Genomic DNA, 17,672 nt, shown 5'->3' with positions numbered 1-17,672 from the left:
CCAGGCATTCCGCTCTCTCTCGCTGCCCCCGCCCCCTTGCCCCCCAGCTTCGTCCCCCTCCTCTTCCCCCCCCCCCTCGAGTGTGGATTTGCTGGAGGGCAAAATGTGACAAATAAACCTTTGTAACCCTCGGTCTCTGTCTTGTTCCCTGACATTCCCAGTCTGCGAGAGAAGTGTGGCAGTGGCAGGGAACAGCCCCTTGTGCTGGAGACCACAAAGGGGGCGGTGCGTGCGTGCGTGTGCACATCTGGGGTGGAATCCAGCAGGTTCTAGAGAAGCGGTAGTGGAAATTTGGAGAGACCGGCCAATGCCACCTCTGGCTGCCCCCCGAGTGGGCTGGGAATCGAAAAACCTCTTTCTCCCGACAGTAGGGGGAAATCTTGAATTCCACCCGGCACACGTGCGCTCGGATCCAGGTGTTGGGTGATGGGCAATGAACGTGGGCAGGGATTGAGTGGGCAGGGTCTGCTGGAACCTTACGCAGCTGGGCAGCAAAGGGCAGCCTGGGGTCTCGATTGCCGCCTGGCCCAAGTGAAGCGGATCCCCCTCCTCACTTTCAGCTCCTTGATTATGCTCATGAGGACTTGCTCCTTTAGTGAACGTTCCCCAACTGACTCCTTGAGAGATTGGCTGATACCTGCTGAATGCGGTGCTGCTAAATGTGTCTGAAACAAAGGTGCCTTCTCGGACTAAGGAGACCCCCTGTCCTGGGGGGGACCGTCCCAACTAGAGTTCCCCCAAGCACTTTCTGTAAAGCCTTGGGCCCAGTCCATGTCTAAATCAATACAAACTGACCTCTTGTGACATCATCACCGTTTGAAGCAAAACACGGCTTTTAAAAAAAGTGAATCCTTAGTTTGTTCCTAAGAGACCCAACCTGTGGCAGTTGCCTGCTGTTGTTTTGTCTGCTCTGCTGTGGACTGTTGTTCCTGAAAAAACCTCCCAGGGATTGGACCTGCCATCGGGCACACTTCCACATGGGGAGGAGCACAGCTGTTTGTGCCCAGACCCCTGGCTCAGGTGAGGTTGCCGTGCTTTCTCCCCCCTGCGACTTCCTGTGGCAGGAAGCTGCTAGAGGTGGGGCACTGAGACACCTGTGCTTTGAAAAAGCGTCCCCCCCCTGCTTTCTTTGCCCCCCAGACAGAGGAATGAATTCACAGCAACTCCAGGTTTTCCAGCCCCTACAAACAGCTTTATTGGGCCCCCTTCGAGAGGGCCCCCTCCGAGAAGAAAGCGTGGCCCCGCAGGCGAGAGAGCAGATCCCCCCAATTCTGTCCTGTGGCTCTCGCAGCCATTCCAGGGTCTGGGAAGGGTCTCCAAGAAGAAGCGCAGCGTCCAGGCTGCCCCTCTGGAGGGCTGGGCAGTGCAGGGCCTGAAACGGATCCCAGCAGCCGCTGCCAGCAAACGCCCGGGACAGGCTGTTCCCAGAGAAGCATCTGAGAGGGGAGAGGCCTGCCAAAAACAGCAGCGGGGGGGGGGGGGGGGGAGGACAGAGCCCGGCTTGTCTGGACGCCTCCTCCGGCCTCACTCGGACAAGAGGCTGTGGATCTTCGTCAGGAGCACGTCAGAGCTGGAATCTGCAGGCAGGAGGAGGAGGGGGGGGGTGGCTGTGAGGGGCTCTCCCTGGATTCCACTCAGCTGGTTGGGGGGGGGGGCTCAGCAGAGATGGGGCCAGGGGGGAAATCTGGCAGGTTCTGGAGAACCGGTAGCGGATGTTTTGAGTAGGACAGAGAGCTGCCAAATGCCACCTCTGGGTGGCCCAGAATGGGGAGTTTGCAGCGAGAAAAACCCTTTTCTATATCACCCAATACTAGGACATGGGGACCCTCCCTCAAGCTCACAGGTGAGAAAGTGAGGACAAATAAAGGGAAATATTTCTCCACCCAGAGGGTCCGTGGTTGATGGGATTCCCTTGCAGAAGAGGTCGTGACAGCGGTCAGCCTGGAGAGCTTCAAGGCAGGATGAGACAGATTCAGGGATGCCAAGTGGATCATAGGTGGTGATTGAAAGGGAGGTCCAAGTGCCGCCTTTATGTTGGTTGAGACAGGCAGGGTTCCCTGGGGTCCCATTTGTTGGGGGTCCAGGGAAAGGGAGGGTTTTGCCTTCTTCTGCTCAAGATCCCCAAGGACAATTGGGGGGGGGGACTGTGGGACACAGAATGCTGGACTCTATGGGCTTTGGCCCCATTCAGCAGGACTCTTCTTAGGTTCTCTCTCTTTCTTTCTTTTTCTCCTTCCTTCCTTCCTTCCTTCTCTCTCTCTGGATGTCCAAGTGCCGCCTCTATGTGGGTTGAGGCAGGCAGGGTTCCCTTGGGTCCCACTTGTTGGGGGTCAAGAGAAAGAGAGGGTCTTGCCTTCTCTTTCTGCTCAAGATCCCCATGGACAGTTGGGGGGCCACTGTGGGACACAGAATGCTGGACTCTATGGGCTTTGGCCCGACTCAGCAGGGCTCTTCTGAGGTTCTTAGGTTCTTCAGTATCCTCCCCCCTCATCACCCCCACAGAACTGGTAGGGAAAAAAATCGAAATGTCATTCCTGGGTGGGGCCGTAGAGATAAAGCCCCATTTAGGGCAAGGCCTGTTCCTTCAAGGGACAAGGAGCCTCACTTGGAGCTGCTCATGGAGACCAGAATGTTGGATGCCAAGTCATGCGCTGCCCTCCCAAAATTTCTGGTCTCCTCCCAAAGCCAGTGAGGCCCTTGCTGACGTCCACTTCCTTGGTCCCAGTGAAAAGCTGCAGGTGTTTTTACTACTACACTCTGGGTGTGGCTTATTTTGTGGGTGTGGCTTGCCAGCCCTGTGATCAGTTGGGAGTGGCTTGACAACCATGTGACCAGGGGCTGGCTTAAAGGTCATGTGACTGGCTTAAAGGTGGCCAACTTGAGGTCACTCACATCAAGGGTTAGGGTGCCTGGCCTCTTCTTGCCTCAAAGAGAGACAATTTCCCTGTGTTTACTATGAATGAACATCCAAAATGTACTTGTTAATTCTATATATATATGCCATATGTGTACATACATATTACACACAGGCACACAAAAATATCTCTTATCTACTATACTGCTCAAAAAAAAAAAGGGAACACTTCAACAACAGAATATAACTCTAAGTAAATATTCAGGTATAGGATGAGTTGAGGGTTCCCTTTATTTTTTTGAGCAGTGTACATTATCTCCTATATAAAGTATATGTGTATGTACACATGCACGCACAGCTCTTCTAAAATCACACACATTCAACCTCATTTACTGCAATAGAAAAACATGCCCAGAGCCCAGAGCGGAAAAAAAGGGGAAAAAAATCAAACTTTTTCTACTGGTTCTGCGTACCTGACCGTACCTGTGGGAGCCCATCCCCTGTGCAGCTGCTCTGTGCCAAAGTGGCATTTTTGCACAGAAATACAATAAATAAATAATAAATGTTGTTTCTATACCACAGAGTAGAAATACCCAGTTATCCCCAAATGCCAGCTTTACCTCTGGAGTCCTTTTTCCGAGACCGTCTCCTGCAAAGAAGGGGGGGGGGGGGTCATGTCAGAACTCTGTCGAGTTAAGCCCTCCGCTCGAGAGGTCCCACGGCACCTGGATGGACAGCTGAGTGGCCTCGAGAAGGGCGGCATAGAAATCAAACAAACCAGGGCTTTTCTGATGCTTTGGCACAGCTGGACCAGGTCATGTGGGGCTCCACCAAGTGCACAACACCACTTCTCTCGAAACCGCCACAAAAAGACCCATCCGAGAAACTCCAGTCCTGCAGAACTCACCTGTTCCCAACTTTGGCCACTAAGATGCATGACCTTCAACTCTGGGACCCGAACTATGGACCTAGAACTTCAGCTCCGGGGATTCTGGGAGTTGGAGTTCACAGGTCTTAAACTGTCCAGGCTGAGACAGTGCAGTCTGTCCCCGAGGAGGGTTTCACTAGGTGCTTCTCCCAACCTCTAGTAGGGAGGCTGGGTGGTCCCCAAGGGCGCATTGGCAAATCTCCACAAAGGGGATGATGGAAGCAGCCATAGCCCTCCTGGAGAAGACTCAACTCTCCCGAGCTTGCAAGCTGGGGAAAGGCCCCTTATGATGACCTCTGCCCACGTGGTACTCACTTCAGCAGCAGGAAAGCCGAGAGAACCAGCAGGAAGGAGACGCAATCGGTCACAATCCAGATCATTTGATAGGTGGCCGGCGGCTGGGAGGAAGATGGACGGGAGATCAGGGTGGGCTGCTCACTGGAAGCGGGTGGGCGGCTGCTGGCTGAGCCCTTTCTCCCAGGGAGTCAGCGTGGGCTGCAGCAGACATCGTCGTAGCCCCCCCTCGCCCCCCAGGGGTCTTACCAGTAGCCAGAGGGGGTGCTTCATCTTCTGTAGCACCTGGCAGGCATTGGTGGTCACCGAAGTGGTCCCAGCACACCACAAGACGGAGAAGAGCCACGGAGCATTGATCACAAACAGGTTGACCGACACATTGTTACGGTGGTATTCCCTGCAGAAGGGGGGGCAATAAAGCGGGGGTCAATAGCAACCCATAATAGCACCATTGGCACGGAAGGGCTTTGAGGAAAGCTGCAGCCACATCCCAGCCTTTGGGCGGTCGAAGCAACAAGGACCTGAAGACGACACAAGTCTTTGCTCAGTTGCTTTGCAGCTTTGGCTACCGTAGTTTTCAGAGTACAAGACGCACTCTTTTCCTCCCTAAAAGAGGCTGGTAATTTGGGTGCGTCTTCTACCCCGAATTTAGCTTTTCCCCCCAGCCCAACTACCTGCTAACAATCTCCCCAGCTCTTAACTTGCAGGCTCTTTCGTTGTTTCTCTCTGCAAAGAATGTTTTCCAAATCCTAAGTCTTTGCAGGGTTATTTTTCCCATTGCTCTACTTGTTCCGAATGTTTCTTAACAATGTTCCCAGCTCTTACTGGCTTGCAAGCTCTTTCATTGTTACTCTGCCTGAATAAAGATGTTTTTAAAGCCCCAACCAACCAGGGGATAAAATAATGTGCTGGCTAAGGACAGTAGAAAGATGAACACCTGGAAATCAGGTTCTTTTCCCTATTTGCCTCCGCAAAAACTAAGGTGCGTCTTATGCTCTGGAAAATACGGTAGTTATTGAGGGTGGGGTGGAGGGAAGCTATGTTGAGCCCCCTGCTCTGCTTGAGCCCTGTCATTTTTTGGGGAGGGGGAGCTTCAGAGGCCCCTACTTTCCATTGCCCAACTATCTGCCATTATAAAAGGGGACCTGGGATTGAAAGACACAGTGGTGTATCCCCCACTTCCTCGAATGTGGCCGGGATGGGCCCCACCCTGACCAGGAAAGAGCCCCCCCTCCCAGCTCTAACCTGATTTCTGTGCTGCTGAGCTTTTGGTAAGCCAGGTTGACTCGCGGGAACCTTCTCGTCTTGTTGTCCAAACTTTCGGGGCCGTAGATGTGCTGGAACCTGGGTGCCCCCTGTCTCACCTCCTCCCGAAAATCATTAGGCAGCCATAGGATCTGGGTTGGGCAGAAGACTCGGTGTAGCAGGGCCTACTCACTGCGTGTAAGGGGCATCTCCAGTTCTAGGACCTCAGTGACCCCAGCAGTGGAGATAACTCCGGACTAAGGCAGGCAGACCAGGCTCCAATAAAAGGGAAGTCAAATATAAAATCTAAGCAATAAAACCTTCATTAAAACCCATTATAGAACAATCACAACAACATACCATTCATATCATTTGGCCATGATAGTCGTTAATTCATAGCCCTCAGGCCTGCCAGCCAAGCCAGGTCTTCGTGGCCTTACAGAAGGCCAGTAGGGTGGGAGAAGTACAGACATCGGGGGGGGGAGTTGATTCCATAGAGCCGGGGCAGCCACAGAGAAGGCCCTCCCCTGCGGCCAGGGAAAACTCACCAGCTCTTGGCCGATGCCCGATTTGAGGATGGTCTCCACTGTGAGGTTGACCAGGCGCTCGTAGTGGGGGTCTTCCAGGGGCATCAGATCAAACAGGACGGACACCTGGTGCCTCTTGGCCTCGGCCAGCAGCTCCTCCAGGGACAGAACGCGCTGCACCCGGGCCTGGGCCCTCTCTTCCCCCGACAGACTCCGGGCTGTGGGGAAGGGGGGCTTCTGGCAGAGGAAAAGGGAGTCCAGAGGTGAGCCCAGCGGCCGGAGGACAAACCAGGTCAAATCACAGAGTGGGATTGGAGGGGCTGCTGGACTCTCCACGCCAGTCCAGCTTTATACTATTTCCTGTATTTTATCTTAGGATGGATCAATGTTTATCCCAGGCATTCAGTTCCTGTGGATTGACCAACCACGTCTGATGGAAGTTTGTTCCAAACATCTACTCCTCTTTCAGTCAAAATATTTTCTCACGTTGCTTCTGATCCTTCCCCCAACTAACCTCAGATTGTGCCCCCTTGTCCTTGCGTTCACTTTCCTATTAAAAACACTTCCCTCCTGAACCTTATTTAGCCCTTTAATATTATTTAAATGTTTCAATCATGTCCCCCCTTTTCCTTCTGTCCTCCAGACTAGACAGATGGAGTCCATGAAGTCTTTCCTGATAAGTTTGATGCTTAAGACCTTCCACCATTTTTGTCGCCCGTCTTTGGACCCGTTCAATTTCATCCCTCTCTTTTTGTAGGCGAGGTCTCCAGAAGTGACAGTTCAGGAGTTAAGGCCCTTCATGGGGGGCTGCTTGCATTTGTGCAGGTGCCAGGAACCTCCGCTTGTACAACCCAGGCCCTGCTCCATCTGCTTTCGGACCCAGATGTTCCCTCACAGGGATTCTCTGCAGAATCCAAGGGGGTTCAAGCCCCCCCAAATTAACCGAATCCAGATGAGTGAGCCAGATGTTCAACCCAACCCAACTCTAATAAAACCTCGCTTGGATCAGGGGAATCGCATGCCGCTCTCACCTGTAAAAACCAGCTGCCAGCATCCAGCTGCTGCAGCTGTGTCCAGTTGAAGGTGGTGGCCTTGGCGTGGGCTCGGGCAGGGAAGACCTCCTGGACGTTTGTGGTCCGTAAGAGGGTCTCATCATGCATGAGGAAAGGGACCCCATCAGCACTGGGGAGACAAAAAGGAGGAAAGGCCTGGATCCTTTTTAGCAACTTTTATGGGGTTTTAGTTTCTGAAATGTTTTAGTTTTAGATATTGTTTGACTTCTTTTTTATTGCGTTCTATCTATTTATATTGTATTTTTATTATTGTTGTAAGCCACCCTGAGTCCTTTGGGGTTGGGCAGCATAGAAGTGGAATCAATCAATCAATCAATCAATCTTGTGGAATGGCGAATGGGGGGAGCACCTGGACTGGGGCCTCCTGAATTCCCACCCTGCCAAAATCTTCCTCCGCCGTCTCTTACCTCACCCGGACGTCCGTTTCTAAGACACTGAGGCCACAGTTGATGGCCTTCTGGAAGGACATCAGGGTGTTCTCTGGCGCCAGCTGGGGGGAGGGGGAATGAAGGTGAAGTGGGGGGAGGGGTTGGGATCCCCCCTCGAGACCCCTGCCAGAGCCCGTGGAGCCCACTGTCCAGCTCTCCACACAATTGCAGACGGAGCAGTTCTGACAGGTCTTAGGGGAAAAGGCATCTTCTTCCTCATGTCTTCCCGAGTTGGAAGGGGCCTTGGAGGTCCTCAAGTCCAGCCCCCTGCACAGGCAGGAGACCCCGTGCCATTTAATCCAAGAGGGAAAGGCAGGGAAGTCCCAGCACAGCTGGAAAGTCAACGTGGAGAAGCTGCAGCTGCTTTAAGGAGGCACCGGCCTTGAACCAGACGGGAGACCTCCAAAGAGCAGCCCCCACCCGGTGCGCTCCAGATGTGCTGGGCTTCAACTCCCCCCAGTACAGGCGTTGGGATCGTGGACAGAGAGAGGAAGACAGTTCCCACTCCCCCCAAAATCAGAAGAAACGGGAACCGTCTCCTGGTCTCTTCCCCAGCTGTTCCAGATGTGTCCCTGTCCATGACCCCAGTGTCTGTACTGGGGGGGAGCAGGGGGGGGAGAACTCATCCAGGAAGGTGACCCTCTTCTTCCACTGGGGCTCCACTCTGGTTCAGGCTCAGCATTGGCCAATTCTCCGGAGGGATCGGGAGAAGCCCCCCCCGATATTCCAGCTCCTGGAGGGGCTTCTGTGGGGTCTCCCTCCTTCCAGGGCCAGGGTGGGCCGGAGGGGCCGGGACTTACCATGGGAGCCCCCCGGTGCCCAAAGAGGGCCGGTTTGGGAGGGAGCTGGCTCTGCTCCAGGAAGCAGGGGGAGTCGATGCCCAGGGGGGCCAGGTATAAAGCCAGCATTGCGCCCAGATACAAGGCCAGGAGGAGCCCCCGGAGTGCTGGAGGAAAACAAAGGGGAGGGGGCCCAAAGCAGTCAATGGGGCCCGGCGGTCCCCTTGAAGGCGGCTACTGGAGGCCCAGATCAGCCATCTGCCAACAATGAGCGTTGACGGGTCTTCATCTCTCCATTGATCCCAGGAATCTTCCTTCTGCCCGGATCCCTTGTGTGGTAGGACACGCGGAAGGCCTTGAGTTGAAGAACAGTGGCACCTCTACCTACAAACGTCTGTACTTAAGAACTTTTCTAGATAAGAACCGGGTGTTCAAGATCTTTTTGCCTCTTCTCAAGAACCATTTTCCACTTACAAACCTGAGACTCCAAAACTGTAACCGGAAAAGTCAGGGAGAAGCCTCCGTGGGGCCTCTCTGGGAATCTCCTGGGAGGAAACAGGGCCAGAAAAGGCGGGGAGAAGCCTCCGTGGGGCCTCTCTAGGAATCTCCTGGGAGGAAACAGGGCCAGAAAAGATGGAGAGAAGCCTCCGTGGGGCCTCTCTAGAAATCTTCTGGGAGGAAACAGGGCCTCCACTCTCCCTGTGGTTTCCCCAATCGCACACATTATTTGCTTTTACATTGATTCCTATGGGAAAAATTGCTTCTTCTTACAAACTTTTCTACTTAAGAACCTGGTCACGGAACGAATTAAGTTCGTAACTAGAGGTACCACTGTATAGGATTTCAAAGTACAGGATTCCAAATGAGGGCATCCCCAAGAGAAGGCCACCCAGATCCTGACCGATTCCCTGCAGCCGAGGGCAGCCCCCCCCTCCTCCCCAAATTTCGCCCCGGGCCTTCTGCTCTTGTGGTCAGGAAGGTTTCCCTCCCATCTGGCTGGAATCTGCCGTCTCCTTCACGGCCGTCCCGACAGTTGAAGGAAAAACCTCCACCAGCACTTGGGGACCCTCCATCCGAGCCCCCCAACTTCCAGGCACCCATTGAAGAGCTGAGGGAGCGGCTGTGCCTGTGTGTGAGGGTTCGGACACCCATGTTCACCTTGGAACAGGCGCCCGAGGGCTGAGCCCCAACCGGGCTTTCGTAAGGAACAATCCCCCCTGCCCCCCCCAACCCTCAGTACCTGCGTTGGAGATGCGGTAGAAGCAGGCGGCCACTGGCCAGGCAAGCATGGTCAATCCCACCACGGCTCCAATGTGCAGGAAGGGGCCGGTTGCCTGGCAGAACACGACAGAAGGCAGTTGGCCTTTGCAAGGGAGCCCCAGTTGGCTCCCCAAAGGCCCCACTCCCCGAAAGAGCAGCCACGACATCCCTCTGGAATTCTCTCTCCAGCCACCAGAAGCCACCCCCCCCACTTCCTGGCCTGTCTGGTCCTCAGGCAAAGATTTATGATCCCCTGGCAGGGCCTGTCTGTCTCGGAGGATCTTCCCTGCTGAGTGGCACCCAGCCTGCCAATTCCATGGGGCCAAAGCTCTGCCCATTGGCCCCAGAGGCTGCCCATCCAGAGCACAGGCGGGCCCACCTGATGGCTGCCCAGCCTCCATCCTCTGGGGCCCCAACGTAGGAGACGCTAAGGCACCGGCTGCACCTCAACCAGCTGGTGGGACAGGAAGAGAATCATAGAACTGGAAGGGACCTTGGAGGTCTTCTAGTCCAACCCCTGCTCAAGCAGACGACCGTGGGCCAGGGATAGGCAAATGGGGCTCTTCTATGACTTGTGGACTTCATCTCCCAGAATCCCTGAGCCCATTGTGCTAGCTCAGGAATTCTGGGAGTTGAAGTCCACATGTCACAGAAGAGCCAATTTTGCCCTGTGACCTAGGCCATTGCAGACCAATGGCTGTCCAGTCTCTTTTAGGAACTTTCAATTTCTGGAGGCAAGTTGTTCCACCGGTTAATGAAGACTTTTCTCCTTAATTCCCGGTTGCTTCTCTCCTTGATTAGTTTCCACCCATTGCTTCTTGCACTGCCTTTTGGTGCTTCAGAGAAAAGCTTCACTCCCTCTTCTGGGCTGGCAACGGCTCAAATACTGGAAGACGTTTCTCCTGTCTCTCTCAGTCCTTTCCCTTAAGCCTGTTCCTGCAACCGCTCTCCCTGTGCTTTGGCCTCCGGTCCCCTAACCAAGGGGGCACAGAGAGCAGAGGAGCTGCCTGGGCCTTGGCTCAAAGCAGGGGAGGGCAGCCCCGGGCTTCCCTTGGGCCCTTACCTGGAGGCCAATGTGGGCACTCTCCCACTGCTCCGACCACTCCATTTCCAGCCCCACAAAAGCAGCCACTGCTATCAGCAGAGTCAGGACCAGAAAGCCCTGGAAGAGAGAGAGGAGGCCCCTTCAAGGCCCAGGAAGACCCCCCTCAAGAGCCCCCGCCTGTGCGCGAAGGAGACAAGGACCTCGGTGGGAACAAGAAGGTCTGCTGGCCTGTGCTGGTGAGGGAGGACCAAGCGGAGGGCATCCCAGGGCGGCCTCAGAAGCCCCCCACCCAAAGCCCCATGGATTCTGCCCAAGGGAAGGGAAGGGGGCACGCAGGTCTCACCTTGTGGAGCCAGTGCAGCCTCAGGGGCTGATGGCACAGCTGGAGGCAGAGGGCCAAAATCTGGGGGGGAAGAGGAAGGGAAACCGGAATGTCCACAGAGCTGCTGGGGGTCAAGAAGACCTCTAGGAGGACCGGAGGGAAGGACCTCACCTGGAGAGAGCCTGAACTGGGGCGGAGGTTGTGCCAATCTCACCCTTCTGGAGGGGTCAGTTGTCCCGTCAAGGTGGGTGAAGATGGCCATGCACCAAGAAAAGGAGACACCTGTGGACCTGACTTACAAAATGACCATCCCTTTCCTTGTCTGCCTACTGGACTCCCCGAGCATCCTGGTCCCATTGGAACTGGAGAAACGTAGTCGCCCAGTCTCCCGAGTGAACTGCTGCTCCATTGGGCTGGTCACTTTTTCCTTATTTTTCCTTCTTCTTATTTTTTATACATACACAAACAACAATGACAAACAAAAGCAACACCCCCTCCATCCCCCACCCCCATAAATTTGGGAAATTTTACATTCCCTGCTCATTCAGAATTTCAATCGGAGAATTTTCCATTTTTTTCCTTATTTATTTTGTTAATATACTGCTTTGCATTTTTACATATTTACATGTTTATCTTTGAGTTTTATTATTTCTTAGATTATCTTCCTATATAACTTTTGTTTTGTCCTTTCTTTCCTCTAGCCAATTATAAATTATAATTATAAAGGGCCCACCAGAAGTTGGGAAACAGGCTGTTTGTGGCCTCCAGGGGGTGGGGGAAGGTGTGTTTACCCCTCCCCAGGCATTGAATTGTGGGTGTGGGCAGGTGTGATAGTGCCCACCCACTGTCTTTCGGTATCCAAGGAAAAAAAGTTTCACCATCACTGCCCTAACAACGGCAAAGTTGGCCCAGGAAGGGAGGGGGCCCTGGGAGGAAAATGAGGGGTGGGGATGGCCTACCAGCAGCAGAGAGGAGTAGGTGACCAGGGTGGCTGTCACAGAGAGCATGACCACTGACCAGTCCAGCCACCATCCCGTCTTCTGGAAGATGAACCTGTGTAGGGAGACGGCGGGAGGGCAGAGAAAACTCACCCAAGGGTCGTGTTGAGGGGGGGGCTCAGGGAGGGGGGGTCCTTCTACTCACTCGTTCAAGTTGTGGAAATCGTTGAGGGTCACCAGGGCCACGTAGAGCCAGGTCAGGGCGAGGAGGCCGATGCAGAAAAGCAGGAAGAACCAGGCCAAGTCACACTGTGGATGGAGAAGAGGAGGGGGCTCAGTGGACATTGCAAGCCTGGGACCCCCCCAAAAGAAGATTCTGGTGGAGGAGCCGAATCCTCTCAGCCAGCCCCCCATGGCTGCTTCTCCCCCCCCCAGGCTGCAGAGGGGGCAGAGAAGGAGCCAGCCCAAGAGGGAGGCACCCTCAGCCCTTCAGTGCTTTCCATGCAGTTCACAGGGATATTTGGGGGACCCCAAAAACACCGGCAGGCCCTGCACTCTGCAGCCACCCCCAGAAGGGCCAGGGACACGGCGTGAGCCTCCTGCCGTTCCTCTAGGGCAGTGATGGCAAACCGATGGCATGGGTGTCACAGATGGCACACGGGGCCATTTTTGCTGGCACGCAAACCGTTGCCCTAGATCAGCTCCAGTGTTCATGTCTGTGCCGGCCAGCTGATTTTTGGCTCACACAGAGGCTCTGGAGGGCGTTTCTGGCTTCCCGAGAGCCTCTGTGGGGATGGGGAGGGCGTTTTTACCCTCCTCCAGCTCCAGGGAAGCCTTTGGAGCCTGGGGAGGGTGAAACACGAGCCTACTGGGCCAACCAGAAGTTGAGAAACAGGCCATTTTTGGCCTCGAGAGGGCCTCGGGGGGGGGGGGCGCAGGGGAAGCTGTTTTCGCACTCCCCAGGCATTGAATTATGGGTGTGGGCCCTCATGCATGTACACACTCTTTCAGCACCCGAGGAAAAAAAAGGGTCACCATCACTGCTCTAGGGACTCGGTAGAGCGAGGGGGGTGTCATGGCACAGCCCCCCCCCCGTGATCACACACACAAACACACACACACACACCTTGCTTGTCTTCAGGCCCTTCTTGTGGGTCCAGTGGCAGCCAAAGAGGCCCAGCAGGCAGGTGGTGCAGAGGCCTGGGCAGCCCCCGTTCTTCTTGGCCATGGCCGCTCACGTCTTGGGGAGGGGCAGCCCCCCCTGCAAGGCAAAGCGGGCAAAGCTCGGGGGTCTTGCGGGGAGACCGGCAGGAGGGGAAGGAGACTCCACGCCTGGTTGCCCCCTGGCCCTTTCCCTCCCTCCCACCCACCCACCCACAATTGCAGGGACAAGGTCCTCAACATCCCCAGACTCATCCTGCAGATTCCAGAGGAGGCCGATCCCACGGAAACCTGTGCAACCTGGCCAGGTGAGCCCTGCCCGGCTGCCCCACCCCACCCCACAGCTGCAGGTTGGGGCAAGTCCGCAATGCACGGAGGCACTTTGGGAGCTGTTGCACCCGCCATCTTCTCAGGGAGAAACCTCCCGCTGGGAATCGGGGGGGGGGGGGCAGCCTTTGGCGAGGGAGCCCGGCCTCTCCTGTGTCCGCAAGGGAAGGCTGGGCACCCCCCTCCCCCTGCCCCTGGAGGAGAGGGGGGCAGGGAGGGGCCTTCCCGCTCTGCCCTAAACATGCTCCCTTTAATCCCCTGCATCTCATGTGGCAAAGCAAAGTCTGGAGTTCTGCGCAGACCAACTCTGGGGGCAAGTTAGCCCCACGGGTTCTTTCCCCCGTCCGCTCTGCAGGCGTCTGCCTCCTCTTCTTGCAGAAGCAGATGGGCCTGGCAGGGGGGCAATTGGCAAGGGGGGGGGTGGATGGGAGTGCCAGGCTCTTGCCAGGATTCTTGGCAGAGGAGCCGAGCTCAGCAGTGAGGAAGCCCCCACCGCCCCCTTACTCCTTGCCTGCAAAGCGCCCCCAACCTCTCCAGCCTCGCAGGTGCTGCCTGTGCCAAGAAGTGGGTCAGAAGGGGGCCGGGGGGGGGGGGCGCAGAAGCCGCGTTCTTCCCACGGAAGGAGCCCTTCAAGGACCGGCCCACAAAAGCCTTTGCGGGGGCCCTCCCGCCTCGCCCGGCCCTTTAGTCCCGGGGAAGGGTTGCCATGGCGACCCCCGAGGCGTCCGGCCTTGGTGCACAAGGACAGAGAAGTGGGGGCCGGGAGGGGGCAGAATTTGGTCCTGCAACTCCAAAGCCGCCGCCGCCTCGGTGCCAAACGAGAGTCCAGCAATGCCGGGACTTTTCACAAAATTGGGGGGGGGGGGTCAGACGGCCCTGGCTCTCCTTCCCCCCCCCCCAGACTCGGCCCCCCGCGCAGTTTGGCCCGGGGGGGCACGAGATGGGGGCCTGCAGCCCGGGCGAACAAAGCGTCGCTTCCTCTGGAGATGCGCCAGGCAGCCGACTTTCTTGGGCCCTTTGGAAAAGTTTCCCCCGAACTTTCCAACTTTACCTTCCCGCCGCGGAGAGGAACCAGCGGGGATCCGGCCAGAGTCGGCTCGTCGGCTGCAGGGTAAGCAGGCTGCTCTTCCCTCCCCGGTCCCGGTCCGGGATGGAGGCTCCGCTTGGCGTAACCCCGGGCTTTGGGGACGTGAGCAAACTCCCGATTTTCTCACGCGGAGCTCGAGGGAGGAGCCGCGCGCGGGCGAAACTTTCCAAGCGGATCCCGACAGCTGCCGGCTCGCCTCGGCGAGTATGGCGGGAAAGTGGGGGCAAGAGAGGCCTGGGTTCCCCTTAGCTCGCCCCCTTCCCGCTCCCGCAACCCCTTGGCCGAGCCCGTCAGGTCACTCACCTCGGCCAAGCTTCCAGTCCTCGTGGAGGGCGGGAGCGAGCAGTCGGCTTCCCTTTGCGCGTTGCGCTTTTCGCTTTTGCTTGGCTGCTCCCGGCTCCTTCCTCCTCCTCCTCCTCCTCCTCCTCCGCTCTCACCTGCGGTGCTCCTCCTGGCTTAGCATCCCGCATGGGTGCCGCCTCTACTGTGTCTCTCTCTCTGTGTCTCTGTGTGTTTGTGTGTTTGTTCCTCTGCTTTCCTCCAGTTGGAGTTCAGCCTGCTGGCATTTGGGCGCCGTAATTGCAAGGCTGGGCTATGATCACAATCAAGCTACTTTATCTCCCTCCAGCTGCCTATCACGCAGGGAGAGCTCAGTGGCCTTGGGGCTCTTGCTGGGCAGCTCCTGCTCTATTTGGGGTGTGCGTGCGTGTGTGTGTGTCCCACAGAGGAAGTACATCCCACCAGGCTATCCCTGGTCCACGCCCCCCTCGTCTCTTTTGGAGCTGTGCAATTTTGCTCCACATGGAAAAGTCAACTACAAAAGTTGAAGTTACCAAAACACGGAAAATAAACGACCCCCCCCCTTTGCTCCCTCCTCCCCTTTCTCTTGTTCCATTCGCTCTTCTCCCTTCACTCTCTTTTGGTCTCTGGGTGGCCAAGCTACCTCAGGGGGTTTCCTCTGGCCCGGTTGTTCCCTCAGGGGTCAAGCCCCAATTTCTTCTGGGCCGCTCAGGCAGAAGAATGGACCGTCTGCCAGCCCTGTGTTGGGGAGGCAGCAGGCCAACAGCTGGGTGGAGAAACAGGCTCGGCTACTTACCTCAACTTTCTATTTGGAAAGATCCACCGAGGCTCCTGGTTGCCCTACGGAAGCCTGTGGCCAAGTATGAGCGAGGGGGGCTGGGGAGGAGGCTGTGGGGTGGAGCTTCCCCCCACACTTGGTTGAGCACAGGTGCAAATCAGCTCCTGTGGATTTCATGCAGCTGTAGCACATTGTGTGTCTCCAGCCCAGGGGTGGAATCCAGCAGGTTCTGAGTGGTCTGGAGAACCAGCAAAATCCACCTGTGGCTGGTTCCAGAGGTGGGGGGATGGGGAGTTTGCAGTGCACTGGGGAACAATTGGCAACACAATTTATGAGCTTTTTCATAGTTAATTAGGCCGTCTGGTTTCAAAACTGTAGTTAGTTTTCTTCTACTACCTCAAGTTTTCTTCTCTACACCATATATACACTGCTCAAAAAATAAATAGATAAAGGGGACCCTCCAAGAACCCCCCCTAGATCCCAATGAGTGAAATATTCTCCTTGAATCCTTTGTTCTGTACAAAGTTGAATGTGCACAACAGCAGGTGAAATTGATTGTCAATCAGTGTTGCTTCCTACTTGGACAGTTGGATTTCACAGAAGTTTTGCTTTACTTGGAGTTATATTGTGTGGTTTAATGGTTCCCTTTATTTTTTTGAGCAGTGTATATATAATATAGTAAATTAGGCAAAATGAGCATCCAATGGCATTGTTTACATAGCCCTCGTGCTCACTTCCTGGAAAACCTGGGTGCAATTCAGTGATGAGCAGGGGGAGCGAGTCCACCCAGATTTGAAGGCCATGGAGGCCTCAAGGGAGATGGGATGCACATAGGAGGACTGACTATGGTTGGAGCATCAAGCGAGAAGGTCCACAGATTAAACACTCCAGAAACAGGTACAAGTGAAAAATTTTACCTTAATATGTATAATTCAATTCAATTCAATTTATTAGATTTGTATGCCGCCCCTCCAAAGATTATCAAATTATCGTTTGATAAAAAACAACTACAGTATTTGTTTGAACACAAATTAACTTGCAGTAACTATTACAGCCTTTGCATGAATAAAACTATTCCTTGTAAATGATATATTTGGTATGTTTTTCCTTTATATGCACAATTTGTATGACTTTTGAGGGTATCCCGTAGCTTAATAAGTTGATAGACAAAAACTGGTTATTTTTGGATCCAGGGGCCAAAAGTTGAAAACAAGCCACAGATTTAAGACAACATCCCTGGTCATTTCCTTTCCCTGCCATGCCCACCAAGCCACACCCACAGAAAAATGGATTTCACCAGTGCCCCCACCCCTGCCATAACCCCCTCCAGATAAGCCAGAGCTAAGTGGGAAGGGGGAGGTGGGATCAGTTCTTACTCAATCAGCCCCCTCCGTTGTGCTGTTCCCCCATTGGGGCTCCAAAGCAATTGGATGGTTGGGATGATTTCACATTCGGTGGGGGGGGGGAGATTCCGGAGGGCAGGAGCAGCAAGGCCAGAGAAGGCCCCCTTCCTGGACCCCACCACGCCCCCTCTGCCAGCATTTTTGGCTTCCAAAATCCACCTATGTCACCAGGTTTGGGGGAATTATGCTATTATGATTTATGTATGGTTTATGTGGGTTGTATGATTGTTTTTTATTATAAGGGTTTTAAATACTGTTTTTAATATTGGATTTGTACTCTTATATTGCATGTTGTGAGCCGCTCCGGGTTTTCGGCGAGGGGTGGCATACAAATCTAATAAATAATAATAATAATAATTTCATATCTTCGCCTGTTCTGGGTTTTATAAGGCAATGACATCTTTGCTTCCAGAGGCCAGCAGGGGGCACCAAAGAACACTTAATCTCTAACATGGACTTTAAAACCAATGATGCTGCCTTGAAGAGGAAGGTTGAGAGGGAGGGGGTGTAGTCCCCCCCTACTTCCAGGCGTCCCCCTCTCTGCCCTCTCTGGTCCCGGCATCTCCCTCCCACAAGGGGCAGTTGGGAAGGTGGAATCACTGGACCAATGTATTTAGCTGCGGGGGGGGGGGGGGCACCCACCGCGTCCCACCTGGGGGTCTTATTGTTGTTGTTCGACTTCTTTTTTTAATTATGGTAGCATTGTATTGTTTTTATTGTTGTAAGCTGCCCGGAGTCCTAGGGCCGGGATAAGTCAACTGGGCTCTTCTGTGACTTGTTGACTTCAACTCCCAGAATTCCTGAGCTAGCTTGACCAGCTCAGGAATTCTGGGAGTTGAAGTCCACAAGTCATAGAAGGGCCCACGTGGCCTACCCCTGTCCTAGGGCAGTGTTTCCTAACCTTGGCCATGTGAAGATATCTG

General features: G+C 54.8%; 1 protein-coding gene across 3 annotated transcripts; it reads right to left on the bottom strand.

Annotated features, from left to right (window-relative positions):
* Positions 1–1,170: 1,170 nt before the first annotated feature.
* On the bottom strand, positions 1,171–15,451 carry GDPD2 (glycerophosphodiester phosphodiesterase domain containing 2). 3 transcript variants are annotated; one of them, XM_070760039.1, is made up of 16 exons: positions 15,365–15,451; positions 12,820–12,954; positions 11,899–12,002; positions 11,715–11,808; positions 10,777–10,836; positions 10,452–10,550; positions 9,369–9,462; positions 8,150–8,295; positions 7,329–7,411; positions 6,880–7,030; positions 5,870–6,085; positions 5,322–5,473; positions 4,326–4,473; positions 4,098–4,180; positions 3,475–3,503; positions 1,171–1,577 (listed from the first exon to the last, which is right to left on the bottom strand). In XM_070760039.1, the coding sequence occupies exons 2-16, from the start codon at positions 12,919–12,921 to the stop codon at positions 1,525–1,527; spliced, it is 1,614 nt and encodes a 537-aa protein (XP_070616140.1). In that variant the 5' UTR covers positions 12,922–12,954; positions 15,365–15,451; the 3' UTR covers positions 1,171–1,524. The 3 variants fall into 3 exon arrangements, with proteins under 3 accessions (XP_070616140.1, XP_070616138.1, XP_070616139.1); XM_070760037.1 differs by lacking the exon at positions 15,365–15,451 and adding an exon at positions 14,572–14,972; XM_070760038.1 differs by lacking the exon at positions 15,365–15,451 and adding an exon at positions 14,233–14,688.
* Between the last annotated feature and the right edge of the window lie 2,221 nt (positions 15,452–17,672).

The sequence above is a fragment of the Erythrolamprus reginae genome, chromosome 8, assembly GCF_031021105.1.
Source record: "Erythrolamprus reginae isolate rEryReg1 chromosome 8, rEryReg1.hap1, whole genome shotgun sequence".
Lineage (NCBI taxonomy): Eukaryota > Metazoa > Chordata > Lepidosauria > Squamata > Dipsadidae > Erythrolamprus > Erythrolamprus reginae.
The sequence above is the reverse complement of the archived record's forward strand: the minus strand, read 5'-3'. Positions and strand labels throughout refer to the sequence as shown.